Source organism: Borostomias antarcticus (genome assembly GCF_949987555.1).
Source record: "Borostomias antarcticus genome assembly, chromosome: 13".
Lineage (NCBI taxonomy): Eukaryota > Metazoa > Chordata > Actinopteri > Stomiiformes > Stomiidae > Borostomias > Borostomias antarcticus.
The window spans coordinates 7,211,512-7,238,778 of NC_140246.1; the positions used below are offsets into that span (position 1 = coordinate 7,211,512).

The 27,267-nt window shown below is 44.7% G+C and overlaps 1 protein-coding gene across 1 annotated transcript in view; it reads right to left on the reverse strand.

The window, feature by feature from the left end:
* Window positions 1-455: 455 nt before the first annotated feature.
* The window catches only part of pawr (PRKC, apoptosis, WT1, regulator), a 66,382-nt gene continuing 39,570 nt past the window's right edge, over window positions 456-27,267 (reverse strand). Inside the window, exons 4-7 of the mRNA XM_084448071.1 lie at window positions 16,656-16,690; window positions 9,790-9,916; window positions 8,638-8,742; window positions 456-2,030 (exon numbers count right to left, since the gene is read on the reverse strand). Coding sequence (XP_084304197.1) covers window positions 1,944-2,030; window positions 8,638-8,742; window positions 9,790-9,916; window positions 16,656-16,690 — 354 coding nt within the window. The 3' untranslated portion in view covers window positions 456-1,943. The remainder of the gene's footprint in view (window positions 2,031-8,637; window positions 8,743-9,789; window positions 9,917-16,655; window positions 16,691-27,267) is intronic.

The window sequence follows — 27,267 nt, forward strand, 5'->3', positions numbered from 1 at the left end:
TGATATGAACCGCGTGAAGCCATTCTGTCTTCAATATATCTTATTAGTCTGCCACAAAGTTGGGATGGATGGAAACCTGACAACCCAGACATGTGGTCTTTCCCTTCAGGATGGGTTGTGATTGGGTACATGAGATTGGCCTGACAGTGAGGCTTGCAGGTGATTGGTTTGATGAATAGCCATGGCTGGGAAGAATTCGGGGTGTTTTTCTTGAGCACCCACAACAGAATCCGCCCCCCCAACACACACACTTACAGTACGCACACACACATACACACTCTCCATCTCTCTCACACACACACACACACACACAGCACAAACGCACACACACACAACCCACAATCCATGTTACGTCACGTTACAGGCTCAGTGGCATAGCATCACCACATCAAATCAGTCTTTATGAACACAAACGAGTCGACTGAGGAGAGATAATCAAACGTTTATTATACCTTCATCTCCTGTACATGCATATTGTAGTAAGAAAGAGAGGTGTGTGTGTGTGTGTGTGTGTGTGTGTGTGTGCGCGTGTGTGAATCTGGGTGTCCATGTCTGTCTGTGAGAAAGGGGTTGTATTGAGAATTACCCCCCTGTACAGCCTAAAAATCAAAATATATTCTTTGCTTGATAGAGTACATCATGGCTTGGTAGAGAACATCATGCGCACGTGCGCGCGCGAGAGAGAGAGAGAGAGCTGCACATTTGTCTCCAGCCAGTCGGCCTTCTCTATGGAATGCAGCGATCTAAGTACAGTTAAGTCTTATGCCTTCCCAGTCATATCACCGTCTTCAGTAAACATTGGAGATGCATTCCGAACAATATGTTCCTTCAGTTGATTTGGTTACAAAACAAGAGAATAAGCATCGTGGACAGTAGCTTACTCTACTGCTCATCTTAAGCTACACATCTAATAATATCGCAAAAAACAGAGCTTGTAAACGCTTGAATTAAAAATGCAAAAATATGCATACCAAACAAAAAGATTCCACATAGATTTCTACAGGGTTTCACCCCAACACATACAGTATCACCACCAACAAATTATAATACTTAACTGTCAACATTGAAATAGCTAAAGCATAGAATTGATGTAAATGACTTGCTTGCTTTAATGATTTATAATGGGCATATACAGACAGTATATCTTGAAAGACTGCAGGCATGTATGTTTGTATACTAACCTGGGTTTAAATGTAGCAAGAACAAATGGGAAGGTTAAGAGATTCAAACTGGCATGGACACCAACAGACAAAGAAGCACCAGGCTTCCTGTTCCTAGTAGTAGTGATGTTGTTCAGAAATTTGGCCTTAATAACCCAGGCTCTATGACTGAGCGGGTTGCTCAGATAAAGATGTACAGATGACACCGACTGAGGGGAGGTCTGAGATGGAACTCTGACTGATTCATTTTAGCCGGACATGAAGAACCCACTGATAATCTGTTGCACGTGTCCTGGGCAAGTACAAATTGGTCAACAGATCTTGAGTCCCAAAAAACGCCATGAGGCCTGAGACGACCTAAATGACAACCTTGTGTGCCTGGTGGTGCGCCATGTACATTCAATTTCATTTAAATTTTTCTTTTTTTAAAGGTTTCATCGAAAACAAAAAAACAACAATTCTAAATGGCCTATGTACAACACATTTACATTAAATATACCAACAAAGAAACTCCCCTTGAGACGAGGCAGAGAAATTGGAAAAGCTCTCTCATATCCTGACACTCCCTCAGAATGGAAAACAACACCCTCAGGGGAGCATGCAAGGTGCACGAGGCTTAACATGAACATTGAAGTTCCTCTTCCAAAACATGGGACACACAGAGACAAACATACAGGTTGCTGGACGTGGGACCGAGAAAGGGTAGGAGGGGGGTTGAGAGTGGTCCTGGGTTAGCCCAAGAGACGCTGTTGAGGGGGGGTGGACCGGTCCATCGTGGAGATTCTACCTGGTCAGCTGACCCACCACCTTCAGCAGAGTCTTGTTCTCTTGCTTCAGCTGCTCATTCTCATCCTCGATGTCATCAAGGTCCTGCGCCACACCGACACAAGGAGAACAGAAACACGTCAGACATGTCTGGACAAGACAAGACACGTGAATATGCACAGCCATCCTCCGGTCCACACCGTCGGCCTTCCCGTCAGTTTAGAGAGTGTGTGTGTGTGTGTGGGTGTGTGGAAGGAGGGGGAGGGTGGAGGGGGAGGCGGGGGAGCGTAGGAATCAGAATCGAGTGCTCCGCAGTCGCGGGTCTCGTATTCAGCCGCCTCAGCCTTGGTAATAACAAATGAAACAGCTCCAATTAGCCGCAAACGAGGAGGGCCGCCCGCCCTGGCGGCTCGTCAGAGCGAAGTGTCACCTCTCATTTTCCGTTTCCTCAGTCACCGGCGACAGGCGGCGGGCTAATCGTCAGGACGAGTCCTTGTTCCACTTATCAAGAAACTTTAAAAGGTGCAACGGTATACGGGAGTGGGAGGCCAGAGGTCACCGAGGCGCAGCTCAGCGTCCGCGCTCCGGACGAGAAGGGAACGATGCAGTCTCATTTCAGATCAAAGGATTTCTCGTTCCACCGGATGCAGTTATTATGGCCCCCAGCCTGGCTCTGAAGCAAGACTACAGGTTAATAACGGCATGATAGAAGGTCAGTTTCAAAATTGAGAGATATCTGTATGTAGCAAACATATAAAAACAGAGGTCAGTTTCCTCCAAAATGAAAAGAGATAATATCTATATGCATCAAACGTATAACTCAACAAGAATGCACCTGTTGTAATTTGTGCACTGCAGCAGACAGCTGGTTTTACTTCAAGTCCGCCCAGAGGCAGATGTTCAACAGGGGCCAGTGGGCGTGCCGGCTGTGGAATGGCCCCACGGCCCTCCCTCCAATACAAACTCCTGGTCGGGAGTCAGAGTTAATTGTGTCGTCGCCGAGGGTGGGATCCGCTGTTATCTGCCCTTATCGCATCAGGTCTCGCACTACAGTCTCCGACTGGCTGTCTCACTGCATGCCCGGCTCGTACGGCCAGCTTCCTGTGCGTGTGATGCTCTGACCTCACAGCGATATTACCTCCCCCGCGAAGCCGGGGGGCTTGTGGGTAGTGTCATAATGAAGAAAGGCTTGGGATAATGAAAACAGTCAGCATAGCGGGGACACTTGCTGGCTCCTGTGAAGTGAAAAACAAACTCTGACCAATGTGTGCCTTGGCGGAGGGTTAAACTCACGACTTGTTTGGGTTGGAATGTTTCGTTGGCGGTGGGTGGGTGGGTGGGTGGGGGGGGAGGGTACAATCTCTCTTTGGAGAATATCTGAGACATGAAAGGTCGCCCCCCACCGAGTTTCCCTGCTCAGATGCCAAGGCAAAAACAGTGTTTACCGCCAACGCCACGACCCAGAAAAGGCAGAGCAGAGGTTGTGAGGTGTGAGAGTGTGGGGGGTGGGTTTGTTGACTGTCTGGCAGAGATGAGGAGTTGCTGAATCAACTGCAGGTTCAGAGAGGTTGAGGGCACCAGCTCTGTGAGCCTGCCTGACCTTTGAACCCTCCCTGCAGTCTGGGACACAGGCCCCTGACCTCAGCATGCAGACAAATAGGACAACTAAAATCCACTGGCGAGGTTCCCATCATTCTTTAACACCGGGAGCCAATGATCTCTGTGAACCTTCAATCCGAATATCAATTTCCTCAGAAATTCCAAGGCATCTCACAGGGAGAAGTGTGTCGCTGTTGGGCTTATCTCTACTCTGGCTCTATCTGGTGCCAATGGGGAGGCAGTGTGCCAAGTGAAACACTATAATTGGTCCCCAAGGTGAGAGACATAGGAGGTACAGTATAGCTGTCCCCTTTACATTTTGACGAGTCATTCTGTGAAATTATGCAAGCATGTTACTGAAAGTCTTGCCCATGCTTGTCTCTGGACAGTTAGGGTGAGCCGAAGTGAGATTCACTGGAGATTCACTGAAGAAGTAATATCAACATGATTAAAAATCAAACGTTCAACTACAAAACGTTTTATTCTGACTATCGATTGCTGTGATGACCCTTGACCATATCTAGCTTTCTGTTAGGGAATATTTAATGGTTGACAAGGCCAGCTGTTTTGAGTCAGGGCTGCAAACGGCGAGCGCATAAATGTTTCCAAAATCTGCCACAGGATGCAGGGGAGTGAACCTGAAGAGTTGGAATTCTCATCACCTCAAACAGCATCATAGTTCATCCTGACAGCTCTATACAGAAAACCGGATGGGGTTTCCAAATGTTTCAAAACCAATTCAGTGGCTGGGGTATTGGAGACTAAGGGGCATGTGTAAAACCACGTGTAAAACCTACCAATTACATAAAAATGTACAAGCTGATTTACTAATTTAATAAACACACTGATTTTTGTGTGTTTGCCTTAAAGCTGCAATCAGTGTTTTAATTCACATTGTCAAAACTACTTAAAACCACTTGATATCCAGTGTTGGGCAAGTTACTTAATAAAAGTAATCAAGCAAAATTACTGATTACTTTCTTTAATTTTTTATTAGATTACTGATTATTCTTTCTGAAAAGTAATCGGATCACTAATTACTTTACTTTTGAGTTACTTTCTAAAACCAGATCATTTCTTACCCGAATCATATAAGTGCTGATATAGGATCAATTTTGCATCTTAGATAATAATAGACACAAGAAAATCGGATCCTATACCAGCACTTTTGGCACTTCTCGACCCTGATGACCAAAACAGTCAGCTCAGCCAGACCGCATGTGCATACCAGCCAAATCAAAGGGGGCAGGGATGTGCATAAGTACTGTAACTCAAAGTAGTCCCACTTTTATTAGGTCAGTAACTGTAATCTGATCACTGAAAATTCAAATGTAATCCCTTACATTCCAAGTTACTGGAAAAAGAAATCTGATTACAGTAATCTGTTACTTTGTAATCAGTTACTCCCAACACTGCTTATATCAGATTGTTTCACTGAGCCATTGTTCCCTACTTTAGTGACTCATCCCTACCGGTGGCCTGTCTGGTGGGATTCCAGCATTTCTGCCTGTCTTGTCAATAGTCGGAACGTGCCTTTGCTCCGCCCCCATGCCTTATATGGCTCTGCCCCTCTGAGGCCCATTGCAAGCATGCAAGCTTCTTCTTGAGCAGGCAGCAATTGTCAAATGTCAGACTTGACAAACTAATGATGGCAAGCAAAAAACAAAGATATATATATTTTACATTTTGGAAAAATCTTTTAAAAAAAAAAATTGGAAAGAAATTTGAAAGTTATTTTGTCTTCCCTCCTCTTCATTTTGCCCGAAATCTGTGCTCTATGCACATCAATCTGATGTTAATATATTCCAAAATGGCAGATCCAGTTGGAAAATCTCTTCTTTCCTCTCCCACTGATGATCCAAGATTTGACAGCTCAACCTACCTGGCTGGACGATCATCATTACAGGACTGGCATTTCCCTTTCTCCCTTTATTAGCTGGTCTCATGGATCCCCAGTTATGCACAAGATTTATTTCCCCTCTCTACCGTTTTAGAGTGCTGGCACATACTGTATCTCCTCAATTTTACAGACACTGCCAGGTATGTTCATTCATTCCACCCTTCTCTCAGACAATCAGATATAGGACAGTTTTTCTACCATCACTGGCCTTCGCTCACAACCTTCGGCCGTCTGTATGGCACTGAAATAATTTGCCTGAGTCAATTCGACACCCTATACCTGGATCATGGCCCAACTAGGAAGTGAAGCTCGGAGGCATGCATGGGCTCAAGAAGGTAAGGAAATTAATAAGACTCATTGACTGCTATTGCTAAATGCATTATATTATTTGCAGCACAACCACATACTGCCGATGCCACCTTGCTAAATTAGGCTACCATATAATAATTCCTAATCGAAACATATATTATCCCGAATGCAATTGCTAAGTAATAATGTAGGCCTAACACATTCATGATTGTACAGGTCTTGACCTATTCACAAATGTTACCGAATGCAATTCTTCTTCTGTAGTGTAATAGTCTACATTCATAGATAATTGTAGGCTACTTTTTTATTTTTTATTTACCTAGCTTGTAAGGCTACTTTTGCTCACCCGTGTGTGTGTGTGTGTGTGTGGGGGGGGGGGGTGGCATAGTCATTGTTTATTTACACAAGTTTGAAGCCATCTAGTGGAATTTAATAGTAAAATAAAATCACTGATTGCAGCTGTAATGAATATGCAAGCTTCAGCTCAAGATGAGTGTGCAAGATACTGGGAGGAGATGCAAATGAATGCACATTAATTTGGCATATCTTAATGGAATTTACCAAGCCTGAAAGTAAGTCAGATACAATTAATTGCATCTGTAATATAAATAGAGAGCAGGTTCTAACCAGACACACATTCAAAAAGATGACTGCACTCATTGTACTGCAGCGAGAATAAAATAACGCAAAGCCAGCAGCAATGCCAGGAATGCCCAAACGTCCTGCAGCTCTGCCTGTCCGTGCGTCTGGGTCATTCCAGCGTAGACTACCCGTCGCTGGTAGGCCCTCCCAGTCCAGTCTTTCAGGTGGGCATAGGGTAAGCCAGCTCTCCAAGTGCTTACATTGGAATTCCCATTGACATTTTAACATTGGGACGGTTTATCCAATCAAAACTTGTCATGACTGTCCCGTCATTCACACCACCTGTCAATCACGTTACCCACTTTAACTATCTAGCTTTTGGAGATCTTGAGTATTTGTATAAAGTTGATTTCACTAAGCTACCTTTTGAGCAGCAGCTCAAAATAAAACAAGATGGGAGACCTACACCATCACTGGAGAGGATGAGAAGAAAACAGAATTGGAGGAGGTAAGTGCAGAACTTTCTGTGGTAAAAGTTATGCTAGAACAGAGTGGCTAGCTGGGAGTGCTAAGCTTCAGAAGCTAATTTGTTGGCCATGTCTCCTCTTTGACCGGACAACCTGCTCTCTGAACAACCCATGGGTTACAATTGGTTATGATGATTTAGGCTGCTGTATTTCTTTTCTTGTTGTTTACAATGGGTAATGAGCTCTAGGGCGCTATAGAGACGAGAGCTGTGTTCCAAGTGCTTTTAGCGCTACAGCGCCATGAGCTTTAGGCTTTTTTTGCAGTTGAAAAAAGTTTAACTTTTTGGGCTAGAGCGCAGGCTGTAAACGGCTGTTCTGACAATGACAACGGTCAGTTTTTGGCAAAACCGCAGAGACAGAGAACGTTAGCACTAGCTATCTTACATATCTAACACTAGCTAGCTATCTTAACTTGGCTAGTTAATCTGCAGTCTTCAAAAACACGACACTCGTTGCTAACGTAGCTGTAAAACATCGATAGCCTAGCAAGCTCTAAACTCCGGCTCTAGTGCGCTCTACACAGCTGTAAGCTTGGCACTGTTCAGCTACATACAGCTCGTTGGTGGACACACAGCCTTAAACAATTTTCATAAGGCAGTTCAGAAGCATAGTAAGTATAAAAATCATCTTAGAGCCACAGTCAAGCTTCAACTTTTTAGGAGAGTTCGGATCAATGAGGCTCTCGATCAAGCTGCAGTGATCAGTGTGCGGAGGCACAGCGCCCAGGTCACAAAAAATCAGGAGAAGTTGTTAAGTTGTTATTAAGTTGTTATGGCTGTGCATTTTGCTTTGCTTAGATTTAAGTTCTCCAGTTCTAGGACCCACCAGACACCATTGGTCCTTTGAATACGATGACGGAATTAAACTGTGTGATGTGATTGGGTAGGGGATAAACAAATGACCGAGGACTCCATCTTCAGCAATGACAATCTCGGAAAATGGCTGCAAATGACCTTATTCACACAGCCTTCATTTGGTCAAGTCTAAGTGCCCGTTGTCTCCAAAACAAAACAAAAATACAGGCAGAATATACTATCGGAATTACAAACTCATCATTACCAGACTCCGATTGTTTTTCACTGCCATTGTTTTTGCATTTGGAAAAACATGCAAGTGAATGAATATGAAAATATTAGGCTATATGTATTCTGCCTGTTATGTTTACTATTTCGGTTCTTAAGTGGTATTATCATAGCAATCTTTTAACATCGAAGACAACGGGCACTTTCCGCATTCTCCCACCTGATTACGTCAGACTTGACCAAATGGGAATAAGGTCAACAGGAGCACTTTCAGACTGAATTATGGGGTGAAACGAAATGGCAATTCATCAGGAGGCTATGAGATCTTGGTAAATCAGCCTAATGTGAGAGGGCTTTTTTTGGAGGAAGCTTTTGTATGAGTGTGTCACTCCAAGCCATCATGCTTTTGCTTATGCCTCTCTCACTCTCTACAGAGCACACCGGTTTAGTTCAAATGACCGGAGGCCTTTCAGCTGACAATAAGAGAAACAGCACTCTACTGTGGGTTGACGATCTGTGTTGTCCATCAAAGACTCGCTGGTATGTTACAGCTGTATACAGTATGATTGTACTGATGAGATCACTCTCACCATATTATTGGGGTGGTGGTGTTCCAGACACAGGACACACCTAGACCTTGACTAAAAGTGTCTTCAAATGACGTAATGCCTATAGGTCCAGGAAAATGGCCGTTAGTGTCTGAAAGAGGTCCACCAGGTTAGTCCACCAGGTTAGTCCACATGCATAATCCTCTAAAAAGGGAAAGCACTCACTCTGTTGAGCAGGTCAATCTCTTCCTTCAGCTTGTCAATGAGGTCATCTTTATCCTGGTGGCCCTTCAACAGCCTGGCGTTCTCCTGCCTCTCCCGGGCCAGCTCCTAGACACACACACACACACACGCAGCACGCGTACACACACACACACGCACGCACGCATACACACACACACACACACACACAAACACGCATACACACACACCCATACACACACACACACACACACACACACACAAACACAAACACGCATACACACACACCCATACACACACACACACACACACACACACACAAACACAAACACGCATACACACACACCCATGCACACACACACACACACACATACACACACATAAACATGCACACACAAACATACACACACACAGATAACTTGTCAACAGGAGGACAGGCACTGACAAAAGTCATATAATTTTACATCACAATGATTTTGTTCCTATTCTCCAAAATGTGTCTCTCCATCTGAACCATGCCTCTACCACAGACAAACATGAAATGGTTTCCAGGGGCAACGAGGAAATACACAAAAAAATGGGGTCCAATCTCCATAAGTACTGTTGCTGCCATTCATCTCGAAGCCACATTTATCATACAGGGTTGAGATGCGTAGGTAACAGGAGCTTCAAAGCTAAACTTGCATTGTGGTGAGCGGCGCTGTAATGTGACAAAACAATGAAATATGTAGCACATGCCTAAACTATGACATCAGTCACATATAACTACCAGCTAGGGAAGGCCAGTGACAATATACAGAACACATTTCTGAAAAAAAATAAAAAAAATAATGTAAGCCTTGGGATTAGATGGGCCTATGTAGTCAAAGCACCACCCGTTGTGCCAAGAAAAATCTGTCATATTTTCCTCTTTCAGACCGGGGTTGACATTTTAGAAGGAGGTGTGATGGGAGCTGAAAATAAGAAGCGGGAATCGGAGGTGTTTCATAAGCGCAGTGTTGGAGAGAGAGATATCAGTTGAGGTCACCTCGACTAGTAGTACTCACATGTACACGCACATTTGATAGTCATCACCTACTGTATGTTTTGAAACTTTACTTTACAGATAACAGTACAGTACAGTGCCTCAGGTTGACAGGTGGACAGCAGCCGACGGCGGCCCTGTTCAGCGCGTACCTTCTCCAGTTCCTCCATCCTCCTCTCCAGACCCCCAGGTGCGGCGGCGGCGGCGTCTCTGCTGTAGCGGTCGTGGCGTTGTCGGCTGTTTCCCCCGGCCTCCTCCTCAGAGCCTGGCGCTGCAGAGCTACACACACACACACACACACACACACACACACACACACACACACACACACATACAGACAGAAAGACAGACAAACATGCAACAAAGTTTACATACTAATTAATTAATAACTAAGAACTAGGAATACCAAACAAAATGCTCACTGACATTCAAACCTGCGACCAATGCATTAAAGAAAAAAGCTGTTTGGGCGTTATGACTCAAACTCAGGCCGCACAATCCACCCGCTAGTTCACGTTTCCACAGCAACGAAAGCAATTATGTCACCCGGACACATTTTGTCCTGACAGTGCCACTCTCAGTGTGGAAACATCCGCTGTTTTTACCTCTAGAAACCTTTTGCTACTTTCTACATAGTGTTCACCTCCACACACGAGGCCCTCCAGATCCATTAGCACATAAAACATGTCAGAGTTCCTTCCCAGCAAGCAAACCTGGACAAAGGACAGGAATGTGAATAAGAAATGCTTTCAGAATAGGACCACCTTGAATACAGCCATTGGCAAGTGGCGAATGGAATTCAGCTGCTGAAAAGAGGTGCTACAGGGGCCTCGGTAAGTGGCTAGCGAGGATCTCTGAAACCTTATCTTCTGCTGGCTCTCTCCTCGCAGAGGACGAGAGAGAGAAAGAGAGCACAGGAGAGCACATTCATGTTGAACGTCGTGTCCTAGTGGCTTTATTTCATCAATTGCCAATGTGGAAGACTTGGGCCAGAGTTGCTGGGAAATTGGATGATTGGTCTGCAGCCGCTGGGCTGCTTGGCTCCATGGTCTGAGAGGGGAAGGAAGAATGCTAAAAAAAGAAAAGGAAAAAAAGAAAAAGACCAGCACCAAAAAACCAAGGCCTGCTCCAGGCACTGCCGAAAAGTACAGCATTGAATTATGTACCATCTGTTCCTCAGTGGTCGTTCTGAGAGACTTGTTACAGCTCAGAGAGAGAACACAGGAGTGTCTTGAATCGAAAATCTGCTTCAGTACAGCTTTAGCAGAGTGAACACTGGAGAATGCTAAGACAACACATACATAGGTATAAATACCACACACACACACACACATACAGGCCTCTCCTTCTGCTCCCCTTCATCTGAGTAATGTCCCGTTAGGCTCTGCTTTGATTAGTCATTAACCCCCCCCCCCCCACGCACACACACACACACACACACACACACACACACACACACAGAGCAGGGTCCTTGACATTTAATAAGCCCACAGATGATTTTCACACTCTCTTGAAACACTTCTTTTCATAGCAAAAACAGTGCAGTGATGTGATGCACATAGCTTTTGATGGACAGAAAGTCCTTGAAAAATACTGTGCCAGTCGCCCACACTAAGACAAAGTACATTTCATTCCTCTCTTGTTGCACCAAGGCCTACCTCCCTCATTGTCACAAGCACACAGGTACACACGCAAACACACACGCACACAGGTACACATGCACACACACGCACACACACACACATAAATGCTCCAAAGCAAGCGTGGGCCTTGTGACAGAGTTTACTTTCATTGTTTACCATGGAGCCCAAACAGAGTAGACCGCTCAAACCTCAGGTTTTCTGTTTACTTACACACACACACACACACACACACACACACACACACACACACACACACACCAAAGTCTCTGGGGCTCTCAGCATCTGTTAGGAGCCCGGCCTACACATCCATGTCCTCGTTGCTAAACAGCCTACTCAGAACCATTACCACTCCCGTGGTGAAAGAACGATGAGAGGAGAGAGAGAGAGAGAGGACAGAGAGCAGAACCAGTGGGAGCGAATGAAGAGAGAGAATTGGGCGAGAGAGAATTGGGAGAGCAAGAGAGAGAGAGAGAGAGAATTGGGAGAATTGGGAGAGCCACAGAGAGAATGGAAAGAGAGAGACAATTGGGAGAGCAAGAGAGAGAATTGGAGAAGCAAGAGAGAAAGAGAGAATTGGGAGAGAGAGTCTGGGGAGGCTCAGCTGGTGGTCGGAAGCCAACAACAGACTGTATGTTCTGTTCTTTACCCCCCCTGGCCATTAGCGTTATGATCGCCTGCCCGCTCTGGTAGCAGCCAAACTGACAAACAGGGATGGGGGGTCGATAGGGAAAGGTGGAATACCTCAGTCTAATTTATGTTACATAAGACCTGATAGGGAACATGATCATCTCAATACTGTGAGGAGTCAAAATGACTCACGGTAGTGATAGAGTCTGCTGTGAATGGACTAGAACTGCTACCCTGATGTTTCAACGGCTTTGAGAGAGAGCCCACGCTCATACCCACCATGCCCGCTAGGGCTGGGTATTGGCAAGGGCCTCTCTCTTTTGGGGCACCCGATGAAGTGACGGCATACATATCGGGTCACATTGCAATATTTTAAAATACAGCTGAAAATACAACTCCATCCCCTGCTCCCTGGAGGTGATGTTAATGAAATTCCAGTCTCATCAATGTGTTATCCCCTTTCTGTGTTCCTATGTAATTGAATCTTCCTATTGTGATTGATCTTCCTAGTTGATTGAATTCCTATTTGATTGATCTTCTCTGTTCATCGTTTTACAACCTCTGTGAAACTTCTTTCTCAGTCTGTTTAGAAACACCCTTTGCTCTGTGACATCACCTCCCTTTACCCTTTCTCCCTGAGTGCATGTGACTTCCTCTACCATGCTATAAAATGTCCCCCGATCCTTCAGTCCAACCACTTCGACGGAAACACTTCCTGTTTTCAGAGTCCGCTTTACAAAACGTAACTGTTTGAAACCAGCTTGAATCGACCACTCGCGTGTTCTTTTGATTCTCTAACTCAACCCAGTTAGATTTTCATCCATATGGATGTTATATGGACAAAAGTATTGGAACACCTTCACATTACACCAGAAGCCATCCCATTCTAAATTAATCAATATTAATATGGAGTTGGTCCCACCTTCGCAGCTATAACAGCTTCCATTCTTCAGGGAAGGCTTTCTACAAGATTTAGGAGTGTTTCTGTGGGGAATTTTGCCCATTCATTCAGAAGACCATTTATGAGGTCAGACACTGATGTTGGACGAGAGAGCCTAGCTCGCAATCTCCATTCTAGTTCATGCCAAAGGTGTTTAATAGGGTTGAGGTCAGGGCTCTGTGCGGGCCAGTCAAGTTATTCCACACAAACCTCACCTAACCATACCTCTATGGACCTTGCTTTGTGCACTGGGGCACAACCATGCTGGAAAAGAAAAGGGCCTTCCCCAAACTGTTCCCACTAAGTTGGAAGCATAGAATTGTCCGAAATGTCTTGGTAAGCTGAAACATGAACATTTCTATGCTTTAAACTTTGTGAGAACAGTTTGGGTAAGGCCCTTGTGTTCCAGCATGAATGCATGAAATAATTAAGCACTAGGAATGTACAGTATACAGAATTACAGCTGCTGCGCAGGACTGGATCGGGGCCAGGCGTTAGGAGGAAGAGGAAGGAGACAATAACAGATACATGAGGGCCTCTTTAAAAGTTCTTAAATTAAAAAAATCTTAAAAGGGGCGTCCCCGTAGCTCACCGGGAAGGTGCGCACCATATGCCATATCCTTCACGCGGCGGACCCGGGTTCGATTTCTGGCTCGGGTCCTGTGCTGCATGTCCTCCCCTCTCTCTCTCTCTCCCACATTCCCTGTCTCTCTACACTGTCCTATAACATGAAAGCTGAAAAGCCCTAAAAAATATCTTTAAAAAATAAATAAATCTTTAAAATCATGTATCTGAAATCCAAACAGTACAATGCTTGAGTAGGCATTAGCATCTTTATTCTGCATCACCCAGGGCTTGAACTCACAACCAGACACCAAGGGAAGGTCATGTTCTTGTTCGAGCCAAGTGAGAAGCTGGTCGTTTGACCTAAAAAACCACCATAGGAATCCTGCATGAAGTAGGCCTACATACTGTGATGGGAATGAGCTGTGGGACTCTGGACTCAGCATGGATTCACTGATTTGATTGGATTGAACACAGGTGGCACTGATTGAGACAAAAGACTGGGCAGATGAGATACAAACAAAAGAAGCAAGCAATAGAAACAGTAACAGCTACAAGTTAAAAAATATCGTTAAAAAAATGTTGCACAGCTCAATGGAGTATGCATTAGCATTTTTATTCTGCATCCCCCTGGGCTTGAACTCTTGTTGAGCTACCTGCCATAGATGGATGGATGTAAAGGCATGTGTAATGGACATTCTGTGTTATTAGATATTATTTGAATTCGTTGGACATACTAGGGCTGAGTTAGATCTCTGTGTCTGCTGTTTAGGTCACAGAATTGGCCTCTCATACCTTGGCTAGAGAAAGAATGCTGTGTACTTTGTTATCTTCTGTTTTTGTTGAAGTGACTCTCTGCTCGCACCCCAGCCATACCAGTCTCTCTGTCAACAAAACGGGAATCCAGCTGGACTGGGGGGTGGGAAGCGAGGACTAGGAATTGGCCCAGACACCAAGGTTGTTTTTCATTGTATAAATGATTGTTGTGATTCCTAACTGGGGCCGCACTTCTCACTTAGTGAACTGCTGTGTGCACAAAGCAAGTCGAGTTGGACGGACCTCTTCTGCAGTTGGGTTTTTGTATTTTCTGTTGGTAATAAACTTTGTTAAACTTAGAACGATGGCTGAACAATACTCTGACAGAGAAATTTCCACAACACATGTAAATGTCACAGGTGCATGTAACATGGAGGTTTCAGTAGTCCACAAAATGTTTGTTAAAATAAAGGTAACCAAGGTATACACTCAACAAGTGGAGAACAAAAGACAAAGCTTACAGACTTACAAGCTACAGCAAATAATGAACAGGCAAAGAACAAAAGGGGAGCTACAGAACATGTAGGCTATATATACACAGACTAACAAGACAGGTGGAAACCAATCAAACAATCAGTGGCACAGGTGTGGGGCGGGATTGCCAACAACAACGTCTCTGATTGGTGGAGACATTGCTGTTGCACGATAGGATTGCAGGTAGTGTATTTTTTCCTGTATGAACAGTAGTAGTTTGAGGGGACAAAATGAGGACATATTTCAAAATACTGTCAAAATTTTTTTTTTTTTGATAAAATTCTGAAACATTTCACACTGCATCTACGATGTAATATAATTTTTATGAACATTGGAGATTTATTGAGCGAGTATTTGGAGTAGCTGCATACAGTACTGTTTACAGTAAAACATTTTGATGCACTGTTGGCTCAATTTTTGATACTTCAAAAATCTATGAAGATCGTTTGTGGAGGACAATCCACAAACTGAAGATGCAGTGTAGCAATCGGGGTGTCAATTGACCAAAAAGTGTGGGAGGAGTAAGGTTTGATAGATTTTACCGTTTTTGAGAAAAACAGAGTGATGGACTTCATAATTTCTGCCAGCTCAAAGCATATGGAAGTTTCTGCTTACTTGGGCTTACATTTTGGTGGTGGTTGCAAAGTGATAGCATGTACATTTGTTATGGTTTTTTTTTAAGTTTAAATTTCAACTTTAGACGGTTGCTGTAGCGCCACTATCAGGACTATTGGCCCGCAATGCCAGTCAAGGACGTCTGGCATAGGACTGGACCTATGTGCAAAGTTTGGTGATTTTTCATGCATGTGAAGTCAGACTTCCTTGGAGAACAAGACAGGGAATAGATATAGATATTATACAAAAGGATAGGATTATATATATATATATATATGTGCGTGTGTGTCTGTGTGTGTGTGTGTGTGTGTGTGTGTGTGTGTGTGTGTGTGTGTGCGCGTGTGTGTGTGTGTTTATTGATACAAGAGGCTGGAAAATCGCTACAGTATCATGGAAAATAAACATTGCGGTACTCAGCTGTATTGTTTTTTCTGCCCCCGTACCCGGCGGCGCACTCCTGGCAGCCACGGTGTCCAGACCGGCGGACCGCCCAACTACGACGCGGCATCCGACCGCAGGCCAAGCATAATTACACTGCCAGATTGAGAGTGTCAGCTGGCGAACTTGGCCTGGGTTCTGCTGCAAATTCACAATCATTTGTCCGCCGTTGTCTTATGCAAATGACACGGCATAGGGAGAGCAACGGCACAGAGCTCTGCGCATTTTGCCTCTATGTAGCAGTGAGACCAAGATGAGAGAAAATGTATGTGTGGTTACATATGAGGGTATACTAATCCGTTGGGCCTTCTTGAACAGGAAAGCAGTTCTGCCGTTGATGGAGAGGACACAGCTCTGGGGTGCTGTGCTGTAGGCTATGTGTCAATCATACAAGGTGGGGGAATGGGTACAGGAAACAGGCTGCAATCAGAGACACTTAAGACGCCACCGACTTTGATTGAACTGAGACTCTGAATACGAGACTCCGCGACGGGTTTCATACACCGGCACCTTCAAGATTAAGTGCCAGGGAGACCTTTCGGAGCATATCAATTCATTTCGGGCTGCCAACTAGCAGAGTGATAGTCGGAACAAAATGTACAAGTTCTGCTGGCTTTCAGTCAACAGCGAGAGCAAGCCGTGGTCCGTTAAGTCACGCTGTCGTTTGTGATGAATAGGAATCACACTGGAGCGGTTGGGCCCGTCTGACAGGAATGCTAACACATAATATCTTCCAGTTTCTAAATAAAGGAACAGTTTTCGAAGCTGCTCTGCTAGACCGAGTGTGATTGATGACCTGAAGCTATGTTGCTGCTGCCTCTCTTCCTGATATGTTACATTTGCTTAAGCAATACCAGACCCAACACAACACTCTTCGGCAGTAAATTAATACGTTTCTCACCTCTTGTGGCGACCAGTTGTGGATCTTGGGGTCTCCTAGAAAAACAAAACAGAAGGACTGTGTGAGGAGAGGGCATCACAGCTCCTGCGGCAATAGACCCAGGTTCTACAACTCAGCACTATGAGACTGTTTTCACAATAAGAAGTGATAATAATGAATACTAATTATTTGTTATTATTACAGGCTTATGTACCTGCACCACCTAGACTTCATCCATTCTAATAGCAAACCAGAAGACCCTAGGGCATGTTCTGAAGTCTAAATTTACAGTCCCCCCCTCCCCAAACAAGAAAAAAAAGCGATATTAGAATTTCATGACAGGAGACAAAAAAAACAAACAGGAGAGAATCTCTGGGTAGTGTGTGAGACTAAAACACAACTCGGAACATTCCATCAACATGATTCTGCAAATACACCAGGAATTGCTATTAAGGCCAGCCTGCGGCGTCCGCTGCCACTGATATATACTGTAGGTAGATCTATATCTCCCCTGAATTGAATAGCTTAGCCAGCGCCGTATGGCCCCAAGATGGGCGGTGCAATCTGTTTATCCAACTCCAGGTGCACGTTAATAATTGTGTCCCCTGGTTATTGCACCACCTAAAGGTTCCTGAGGTCTGTACCTTGGAGATGATGCCACCAAGGCAAGGATTCCCTTCGGAAAGCTAGCGTCTCCATCCGAAAAGAAGGTCAGTGCTTGAGACACACCGTTCTGTGGTACTGCATGTATCTATATTCTATCCTGAGGGCTCACGCAGTGAAACGTTGCTGGAGGGTCCCTGCTCTCCTCCACTTCATCAATCAGAGCCAGGCTTTAGAGGGCGCCTCGAACCCAGGACGCACCAGCCTGGTCTGGGTCCCTGACATCACATCTATAACCCTAGATTTCCCAAAGCTACACATATGCGCGCACGCGCGTGTGTGTGTGCGTGCATGCGAGCGTGTGTGTGTGTGTGTGTGAGTGTGCGCACGAGTGTGTGCGCATGTGCATACACATAGCTTTGTTATAGAACGCTAAAAAGTAAACCATGAAGTTTGAATGAAACGTGTGAGGCTGGCTCCAGAGTGACAACACAGACATGTTGGGGGTGTTAGAGGAGAGCTTTGCTAACTGTGTGTTCCCTCGCCTCATAGAGGATTAGGGCTTACCGTGATGGCCAATGTCTCACATGACTGTCCATGAGAACGGGGAGTTAGTGCTGACTGCTAATGGAGGCAAAGTGACTGAGCTAGACACACAATAGATGTGAGGAGAGAGGGAGAGAGAAAGAGAGAGAGGGAGAGAGGAAAAAAGCCCTAAAACCCCAAAAATTAGACATGCATAGACTTTTTTGCCGTTACCAGTCGACACAGAACAGGTAGCTCTGCACCAACTGAAAACCATCAATACTGAAATTGTAGAAAATAAAATCCAGCACAGCACAACATAAACCACGAGATTGGCTATCTAAATGCAAATGTCAATGTTTACTCAACCTATGCTGGTACGGAAACAGTGCGTACTGTAAGTCTTTCTGATAAGATAAAATCAAACCCAAAGGCTTTAAATATTCAAATGATTAGAGAGAGAGAGAGAGAGAGAGAGAGAGAGCGAGAGAGAGAGAAAAGCATGACTCCTAACAACAGGCCTGGCTGTGGTATGGAGGGACCAAGAAAGAGACAGCAGAAGGAGACAAGACAGACAGACAGACAGACAGACAGACAGACAGACAGACAGATAGACAGATAGATAGATAGATAGATAGATAGATAGATAGATAGATAGATAGATAGATAGATAGATAGATAGATAGATAGATAGATAGATGGAGACTTTAATAATCGTATTAATCGTCCCTGTAGGGAGAGACACACCAGCCCCTCCTGACACTGCCACGGCCGGTGGACAACATCGAAAAAGAGACCTCATTTTCAACCGCCGTCCCAGTTTGGTACTGTATGCCCCACATTAGCAGTCTTCCGGTCTGCGGCGTCTCAAAGGGAAGCATCTCAGGTTCTGGTGGCGTGTGCCGGTGAGACGAGGTTAACGGAACTTGAGTGTGGCTCTACTCCACGGGGCCGTGCACGGGCCCCCGAGACTATTTATCAGGCCTGAGCTCCGCTGACAGCTCAAATGACCGGCCCTGATGCAGTCGGAGGAGCTGCAGCTACCGAGAAGAGATGAGGACCTCATAAATAACACAAACACCGGGCTGACTGCCGGGCTCCCAACGGACCAGCTCTCGCCCGGGACCATCCGGCTGAGGACAAACACAACCTTCGTCCATTGGGGATTCACGGATCATTCCGGTAGGAGTAGGGCAGGGCAGAGCTAATGACCTTACATTGTGGCAGGTTTATATCTACTGTGGGCTCTTGTCTATGCAGCCGTTGTGTGCTATGACTGCAGGATGAGCTGTTCACTACAACAGTGGCCTCCCCTGACCTATAGAATCGGAATCAGAAACAGGTTTATAGACTGTGGTGTCATCCCATTGTTATGCTGCAAACGAACCCAAGAGCTCTGTCATATCACTCCCCTATCTGTCAGGGGAGAGCGTGTGTGTGTGTGTGTGTGCGTGTGTGTGTGTGTGCGTGTGTAGCAGAGGGGACATGATGACCCTATGCTCCTGTCAACCAGACATTGGACAGTCCAAACCACCACGGTCTGAGTGGGGGCCCCGATCCCCAGCAGAATGGAGGACTGTTGCACTGATACTGTAGACATTCCACAACTATCCTTTTCTCTGGACTAGGCCATTAAGTCAGTGAAACTAATCTAACCGAGTTTATTCCAGGGTGCCCGTGTCAATAGACTGACACCTGAGACCAGGGAAACCGTCTTCCGTGGCTGGTGAGAGGATGAACTAAAAGGGTTTTGTTGAGAACATCAGGAGACTAACCATGACGTTAATCAGTGTGAAAGTTTTACGATGGCCCTCCATCTCTCTCTCTCTCCATCTCTCTCTCTCCCTCTCTCGTCTTCAACATTCCAGAGCACCAATGTACTGAGGAACGAAATCTGTTTAATCTGCATAAAACGGCATGAAACTGAATTATTCCCCAAGTGCAATTGTTTACTCTATACTGTGAAGCATATCAGTTATGAGTCACATGGTCCTGGGATAGAACGGGCTTGGGGAAATAATGAAATTGTGAATACAACATGTTGGTGTGATTAAAGATGGCCTGTTTGGACTTTATTGACTCCGGCTAACGTACTGTATATGAATATGCCATCCTCCATAATGTCTGCCTAATGTGTTGGGAATGGTAACAAATACTCAGGGATTAAAATGATTGGAGTGAAAGTTTGATAACTGGAGGTCAGTTTCCAGGAGGAGGAGATCGAATGAATGGATGGCTAATTATTTGAGTGTGTCCAGTCGGACCAACCACTTTCCTAACCATATATAGTCTCTAGAGTAACATTTTTCGTTCTCTTGTGTTCTTTTGTGTTCATACTGTAACGTTACGGATCCCGTTGTGCCATTGAAACAAGTCACTTTGTCTCTGTGGAATTGTTAAAGAAACAGCCTGCTGTAGATACCTGCGAGTATCCGCTTAAATAGCCTATCCACAATTGTTCCAGGATTTAACCCCCCTGGCAAGAGCGAGGGTTTGAACGGTGAGACACTTGCAACTTTAATTCTGAACCATCTCAGTTGGGCTGTACACCAAACAGCGCTGAAATTTAACTCTGTACTCTAAGACCCCGTTTACACAACAACGATCCCTGCATAAAACGGAAAACCTTTTTACGGTGTGGCCTTTCGTTTACATGACAAAGGCTCTTTGGGGGTCTGAAAACGCAAACTTTTTAAACCGGGTTCCAGAGTGGAATTATTCAAGAACGCCACCCTTATCGTTGCCGTGTTAACTGGCAATACGCAATTCTTGTGAAAACGGTGACAATTTGTAAAACGCAAAAGAAAAACATTCCCGTTTTGGAAAATGTGTGTGTGTGTGTGCGTGCGTGCGAATGAATGACACACACACACACAACACATCAGAGATTCCCAAACACATGACAAAAAAATCAATAGAGTAAACTTGAGAGTTACTTCACTAAGACAAACAAATGAGGTATAGGTCAAATTTCCGCTATTACGTATACGTTACTTGCTTTCTTCTGTTCCATGCTTTATGTAGATAGCTGGCTATAGCAAAGGTGTGGTTATCAAATAGGTACTCAGTTACCTCACTGTCCTCAGAGTCTAGAGACATGCCTACATGCATTGATACTTTGTCAAACAATATCTTATGTAGGTCATCATAGAATGGACAATACAATAAGAAATGAGGTTCAGTTTCTATTTCCCCTAGATCACAGTAATGGCAGTCTTTCACTTTCATCTATTCCAGTGTATCTACCTGTTTCAATGTGTAATGGTAAGATCCCAGAACGGAACTGTGCACACAGAGAACGTTGGCTCTTGGGCAGATCATACATAATTTGAAAAATAATATTTTTCACATTTGTACACAGACTTAAATGAGCAGTATGTTCGTAACTTGGGTTTAGACCACATTTCTAATTCCCATTTTGTATGATACTTCCTCATGGCAAGGTCTCTGAACATCCCCACATCCACCCTCTCGTGGTGGGTGTAGAGATGCCCCAGCCCATGCTCATGAAGAAGCTCAAACATCTCTGTGGCCCATTCCCCTCCGATAGAAAGGTCCCACTGGAATATTGTACTGGTCATCCTGTCGGTTGGTAGTTGAAGCATGCGGTTCCATAGGTTCACCATATTGACCTTCCACCTGACCTCACAGGGTTCCCAACCCACATCCCCGTTAATAGCTGGAATAGGAACATATTTATGGACTGCTAGAAAGTATCTAATTGCTCTGTTGTGTAGGCCGAGACTTTTGTTAAATTGTCTACCCCCCCATACCCGAGGAGTAGTCTAGGATAGGGCAAACACAGGACTGGTATAACTGAGTGTATGTGGAGAAGCCGATGTTTCCCAGTGTTTTAGATTTCCCTATGATGGCTCCTAGAGCCCTGCTGGCTGAGTCCGCTAACACTTATGTACCCTGCAAAAAGGACATATGTTCATCAAGAAACAAACCAAAATATTTGTATGAGTCTGATTAGCTGAGTTGTGTGCTGCCAAAATAAAATGAGAATGAACTTGTTCTGTTACCTGGCCTTCTAAACTGATTTCGGTTAATAGAAAGGTGCCATCTCTTACACCACTCATCAGTACGTTAGCATTTTCTGTAGGTCCATTTCATTTTCTGAAACCAGAATTATATCATCAGCGTAAAGCAAAGCACTCAACTGTACATCCCCATGTTACACCCACTCCCAGATGCTTTAGCTCCCTGACCAGATCATTAATAAACATGGCAAACAAGGTTGGGGAGAGTGCATCTCCTTGTCTCACCCCTAGGGGCATAGTAAACCATTCTGTACAATACTCATTCACTTTAACACAGGCTACAGGGCCTCTATAGATTGACTGTATGGCATGATAGAATTTGCCACGAACTCCTGTTTGAAGGATCCTGAGTGAAAGAAGATCTCTGTCGACACAGTCGAACGCTTTTCGAAAATCAATGAAGCAGGCAAAAGTTGATTGTTTTTTCTGTATTCTATTTCTGATCATAGTGCATACCGTATGAATGTGATCTAAGCAGGCTCTGTCCTTAAGGAAGCCATTTTGTTCATCTTCCAACAGGTGATTGGTCCCCAGGAATGCCATCAATCTACAGTTTAGTATTGAAGAGTATAATTTATAGACCGTACTACTAATGCCCCTGTAGTTTAGTGGTACTCTCGGATCATCCTTGAGGGATTTGGGGATGGGATTTATGATGGATTTGAGCCAAGCAGTAGACAGTGCACTATGACCAAAACATTGCTTCAGTAGACTATACAGTACATCAAATAGTTGAGGAGATTTTAACACTTCATTTGGTAGTTCATCAATCCCGTACGCCTTTCCTGTTTTTGCCAGATCTATTGCTCGCTGGACCTCATCCCTACCCAGATCTCTGTTGTAGGTGTGTGTGTGTGTGTGTGTGTGTGTGTGTGTGCGCGCGCGAGTGTCTGGGGGCACATCAAAATGCATAATTCATGCGATTCCGCTCACATGAATCAAATGCACATTTCTTAAAAAGGAATTCCTGACTGCTTGTGATCTGGCAGTCTCTGTGAATTTGACAGCCCATTAAAATTTTAAGTCCAACAACAGACAAGTCTTCTGCATTCTTACCAGTCTCCTGCGTGCCGAATGTGCTGTGCCCAGAATGTTCCGTCTACAGTACCTCATGCCGCAGAGCAGACAGAGATTGCCATCTCACTGGAGGGCCTCAGTCAAGCCATGCAAGATATGCCTTTTATATACAAGAGAATGAGTGACATTTCAGAAGGCAAGGCATCAGAATTCAGCTGGCACAATGAGGCACATTATCTATTTTCACTGGCAGCTGTCTTGTAAAGGACAAATATTTCTCCGGCTAACTGGTTTATATGCCTGAAAGCTTTGGTCAACAAGGGTGAAACTCAGTTCAAATATTGTTTCAGGTAAAACAACTAAACTTTTAAAAAGACATACAGTAGATAGACAACTGTTCACTGTTAGAAGGAAAGCAGTGGTTTATTCAAGAGAAGGTCCCTGGGTGCAGAGCAAGCACATGCTGTACAGACAAGACTCCAGTTAATCATCTTTTTTGGACTGAAAGGTGCAAATTAAAAATGCAAATGAGGATTGTTAAGAGGTGTTGGAAGCTGGCTGTTATCACGTGTGTGTGTGTGTGTGTGTGTGTGTGTGTGTGTGTGTGTGTGTGTGTGTGTGTGCGTGTGTGTGTGTGTGTGTGTGTGTGTGTGATATTACAGTATTTATGTCTTATGGGTGCACAGGCACACACAGACACAGACACACACACACACACAGACATACACACCAATGGAGAGATAAAGGGATCTACACCACTCCACAAACCAGGTGCAGCGCAGATGCAGATGCATCAAAGCAGATGATGTGGCGGAATGTTCCGCAACTTGGTTCTCTCTCTTCATCGACACAGTCTCCAGCATCTTGGGAAGTGTTTTCCTTCTATGGCTTCACAGATCAATGAGATGCAAGGCCTGATAACCCGTACCACATGATGGTCTGAGAGACGACATCACTGAGATCAGCACGTAAGGGACTGGAGGAGTGTGTGTGTGTGTGTGTGTGTGTGTGTGTGTGTGTGTGTGTGTGTGTGTGTGTGTGTGTGTGTGTGTGTTTGTGTCTAACAAGAGGCAGCAGGAAGATGGGTTGGTTAACAAACAGATCATGAAGGGGTAGTTGGCTAAATGATCAGGCACACACACACACACACACACACACACAGATCTATCTAAACTCAAGGGAAGTGCTGTTTTGGTTAGAAGAACAAGGCCGACTAAAGCCGACTCCAAAAAGAGTAACAGTTATTTTCCCGAGAATGCACCCTGTCCAACATTTTGAGCCGGCCAGGCATCTTGACACCAGGGTAGAGGCTGACAGGCATCTTGACACCAGGGTAGAGGCTGCCTGACAGGCAGCTCTCGGGGTTAGCTGTAGATCACCTGGGCACTTGTCGCCAGTGATGAATGGGCCGGCGGTGAAACGGCACATTTTTGGGATGCTCCCGTCTCCACAGATGTCTGCCTCAGCCCTCCTGAATCCCCTCTCCCCTCTCTTCATCTTTGACCCTGCTACAGTAGCCTTGTCACTGCTACATAAAACATGCAGCTTTTGCACGAGCGTACCGGTCGAGACTGAAGGCAGATGAGAGTGAGATGTGGTATTGTATAAGCAGCGGTCAGTGGTTTGGAGTTAAGGGCCTAGGTGGTACAGTAGTAGTGGGACAGCAGACAGCATGCGCACTGTAATGTTCTCACAGTGTTCAAAATGGCTGTAGGCATTCTAGCAGCGTTCACTAAGGATGACTGGTTAGATAGCGGACACAACTCAATATCCTGAACAAACAGTACAGTATCTGATTACAGCAACAATAGATTTGTGTTTTTCACACGAGCACTGAGGCACAGCAGGTGCTGTCACGTCCTGCCTGTTAATGTGCTGCTTGTGTATATACTTCATACATGAAAGCTCACCTTGTCTAAATGAAGGCTTCCTATCCTAGACTCGACAGCTGGAAAGAAACCATCATCTATGTGCATATGCGACCAGTCAAGCAGCACCAGTGTGTGTGTGTGTCTGTGTGTGTGTGTGTGTATTTTGTGGTGTGTGTGTGTGTATGCGTATGTGTGTTTCTTTGGGGCAATGAATTTGACAGCAATTGCACACTTGTCTGAATGCACAGTAATTGTTTTTTCCAATGGAAAGACAAGGCAATATGATGTTCTCATTACTGCATAGAGACAATAAGTTAATGTGATCTTTATGGATTAGCTAACACACTCTAAAATGGTTCTCAATTATATGAGAATACCAGGGGAGAAATCTGAACCTAATTTATTTTTGAGTAGACAGTGTTTGTATGTTTTAGACCAGCGGAAAGTACAAATCATCATTCTACCAAACTGCATGGTTTTCCTCAGTGTTCACACATGCGGATTTAGCCAAGGGGACGCTCAGAAGGGTGCCCTTATGCTGCGTTCCATTTAGTTTGTGAACTTGTGATTCCCGCGATACTACTCGCAGTTTTAACTGGAACGCCCATCACGACTTGTTTCCTCGGCTCGTGAACTCATACCACTCGCGCCTACCCCCAGTTACCTCTGGTAGTCATGAACAAGATGCCAGCTCCCTGTGTAACCAAGTGAAACTTAATTAATACTGTTTTATTAGCATTTCCGTCTTATTTATGTCTCATTAAATCAGTCATACACATAGTATTCCCCAACTGTTATCTGAGGACATGTTCGTGACCGCGTAGTGCGTTGTTATCTACTGGTTTGGCAAACAAAGCTAGCTAACGACCATCTTTGTTCCGCCTTCTGGCTGAACTGAGCCAGAGGTATGTGTTTATAGCAGTACTGATTTCAAAAATCAGTTAGGTTCAGATTTATATTTTGCTACTCTTGCTGTTTGGCTTTAGCACTAGATGATGCTCTTAAGTCACTTGTTTAGAAAGGAGATGCACTTGTTAGTTCTGGCGGGTAGTAGTACACTGACTACCTACATTAAATGCAATTATTGTAAGTTACTTTGGATAAAAGGTTCTGCTAAATGACTAATGTAATGATTTCAACACACTGCTTGGCAATGGTAAAACAAAATGCATTCTGGGTTCCTTTTGTGTGTTTTGTTAGAGTGACACATCGGCCCAATCCCAATGTCCCCCCTAAACCCTCAAGCCCTGAGCCCTCACAGACTTATTGACGTCACCTGGTGAAGTGATCGAGTGCGCGAGGCTGCAAGGGCTCGAATTGGTATAACAAGGAATGGGACAGCACTTGTGACATCACATTACGTTGACGTGAAAACATATTTCTTACTATTGTGGGCGTGGGGCTTTTTTTAAATCAATTTGTAAATTCTACATGTTTTTCTTGTACAGTAGGCCTTCGTGTAAATTAATTTTGGCTGAGTCAAATCCCCTTTACATTATCAGAACTCTCTGTGTTACCCTCAAAACATATGTTCAACTTGAAATCATTTCATTTTGTGGTCATATGCGATCGCATCTGCGATCAAATATCAACCCAACCCAGTATTTGTTAGTAGGATCGCATCGATCCTACATTACTGCCTGTGATTCTTGTTTGTGATGAATCCAAAAGTATTAACTTAAGAATGATAATATATTATGTATACACATTTCTGTACCTCACAACTCTTTCCATATTCATGTTGGAAATCTCAATTCAAAGAACACTGCACCGAAATGGGTAATTAATGTCATACTGCTTTTAACTGGGCAATCATATGATTTAGAGCAACAGAAATCGATGTAAATTATAACCATAGCCTACATATTTTTAAACAAATCACATTATACAAACCCATGGGGTTAATAACCCATACTTAAAAATAATGAAACCAAATTAATTATAAGGCTACTTGTGCAGATAAGCAAGTCCAGCTGAAAACATGAAAACATATTTTGTTCTGTAACGTGAACGTTACGGTTGGTTGATCTGTCCGTGCTTGTTTATTGGCTGTTCTTCAGGTAACCCCGTGTTTCACGTCACGACGCTATGAACTGTGGGTAATTCCCTTGGGCTAAGTCTGCAGAAATGCAGACTTACGGTAAGGGGGCATAAAGGGCTCAAAATGGCTGCCGGAGAGCCCTCACGCACTTGCCGAGTTGACATTGGGACACCCCTAAGCCCTCGCGGACTTCGCGGGAGCGCGCTCTTAAGTCTGCGAGTCTGCAAGGGTGGACATTGGGACTGGGCCATCTTGTCTGGAGGTACATGAAGCCATTCACCGTGTACCATGCACCATGTACATGAAGCCATGCACCGGCCATAGTGGCCTCTCTCCAGAGTGACACTGCACCATGCTGTGGGCTGGGATTTCTCTCTGGCCAATAGTGCCTCTGTTTGGGGGCCCTCAGGAATCAATCTCAGTAGCATCCCAGGAGCCAGAGTAACGCTGTGTTCCCATTGCCTGGGGAAGTAGGAATTTGCGGTCACCGCGTTCCAGAAACAAAAGGCGCACAACTTCACTTAAGCCTGATC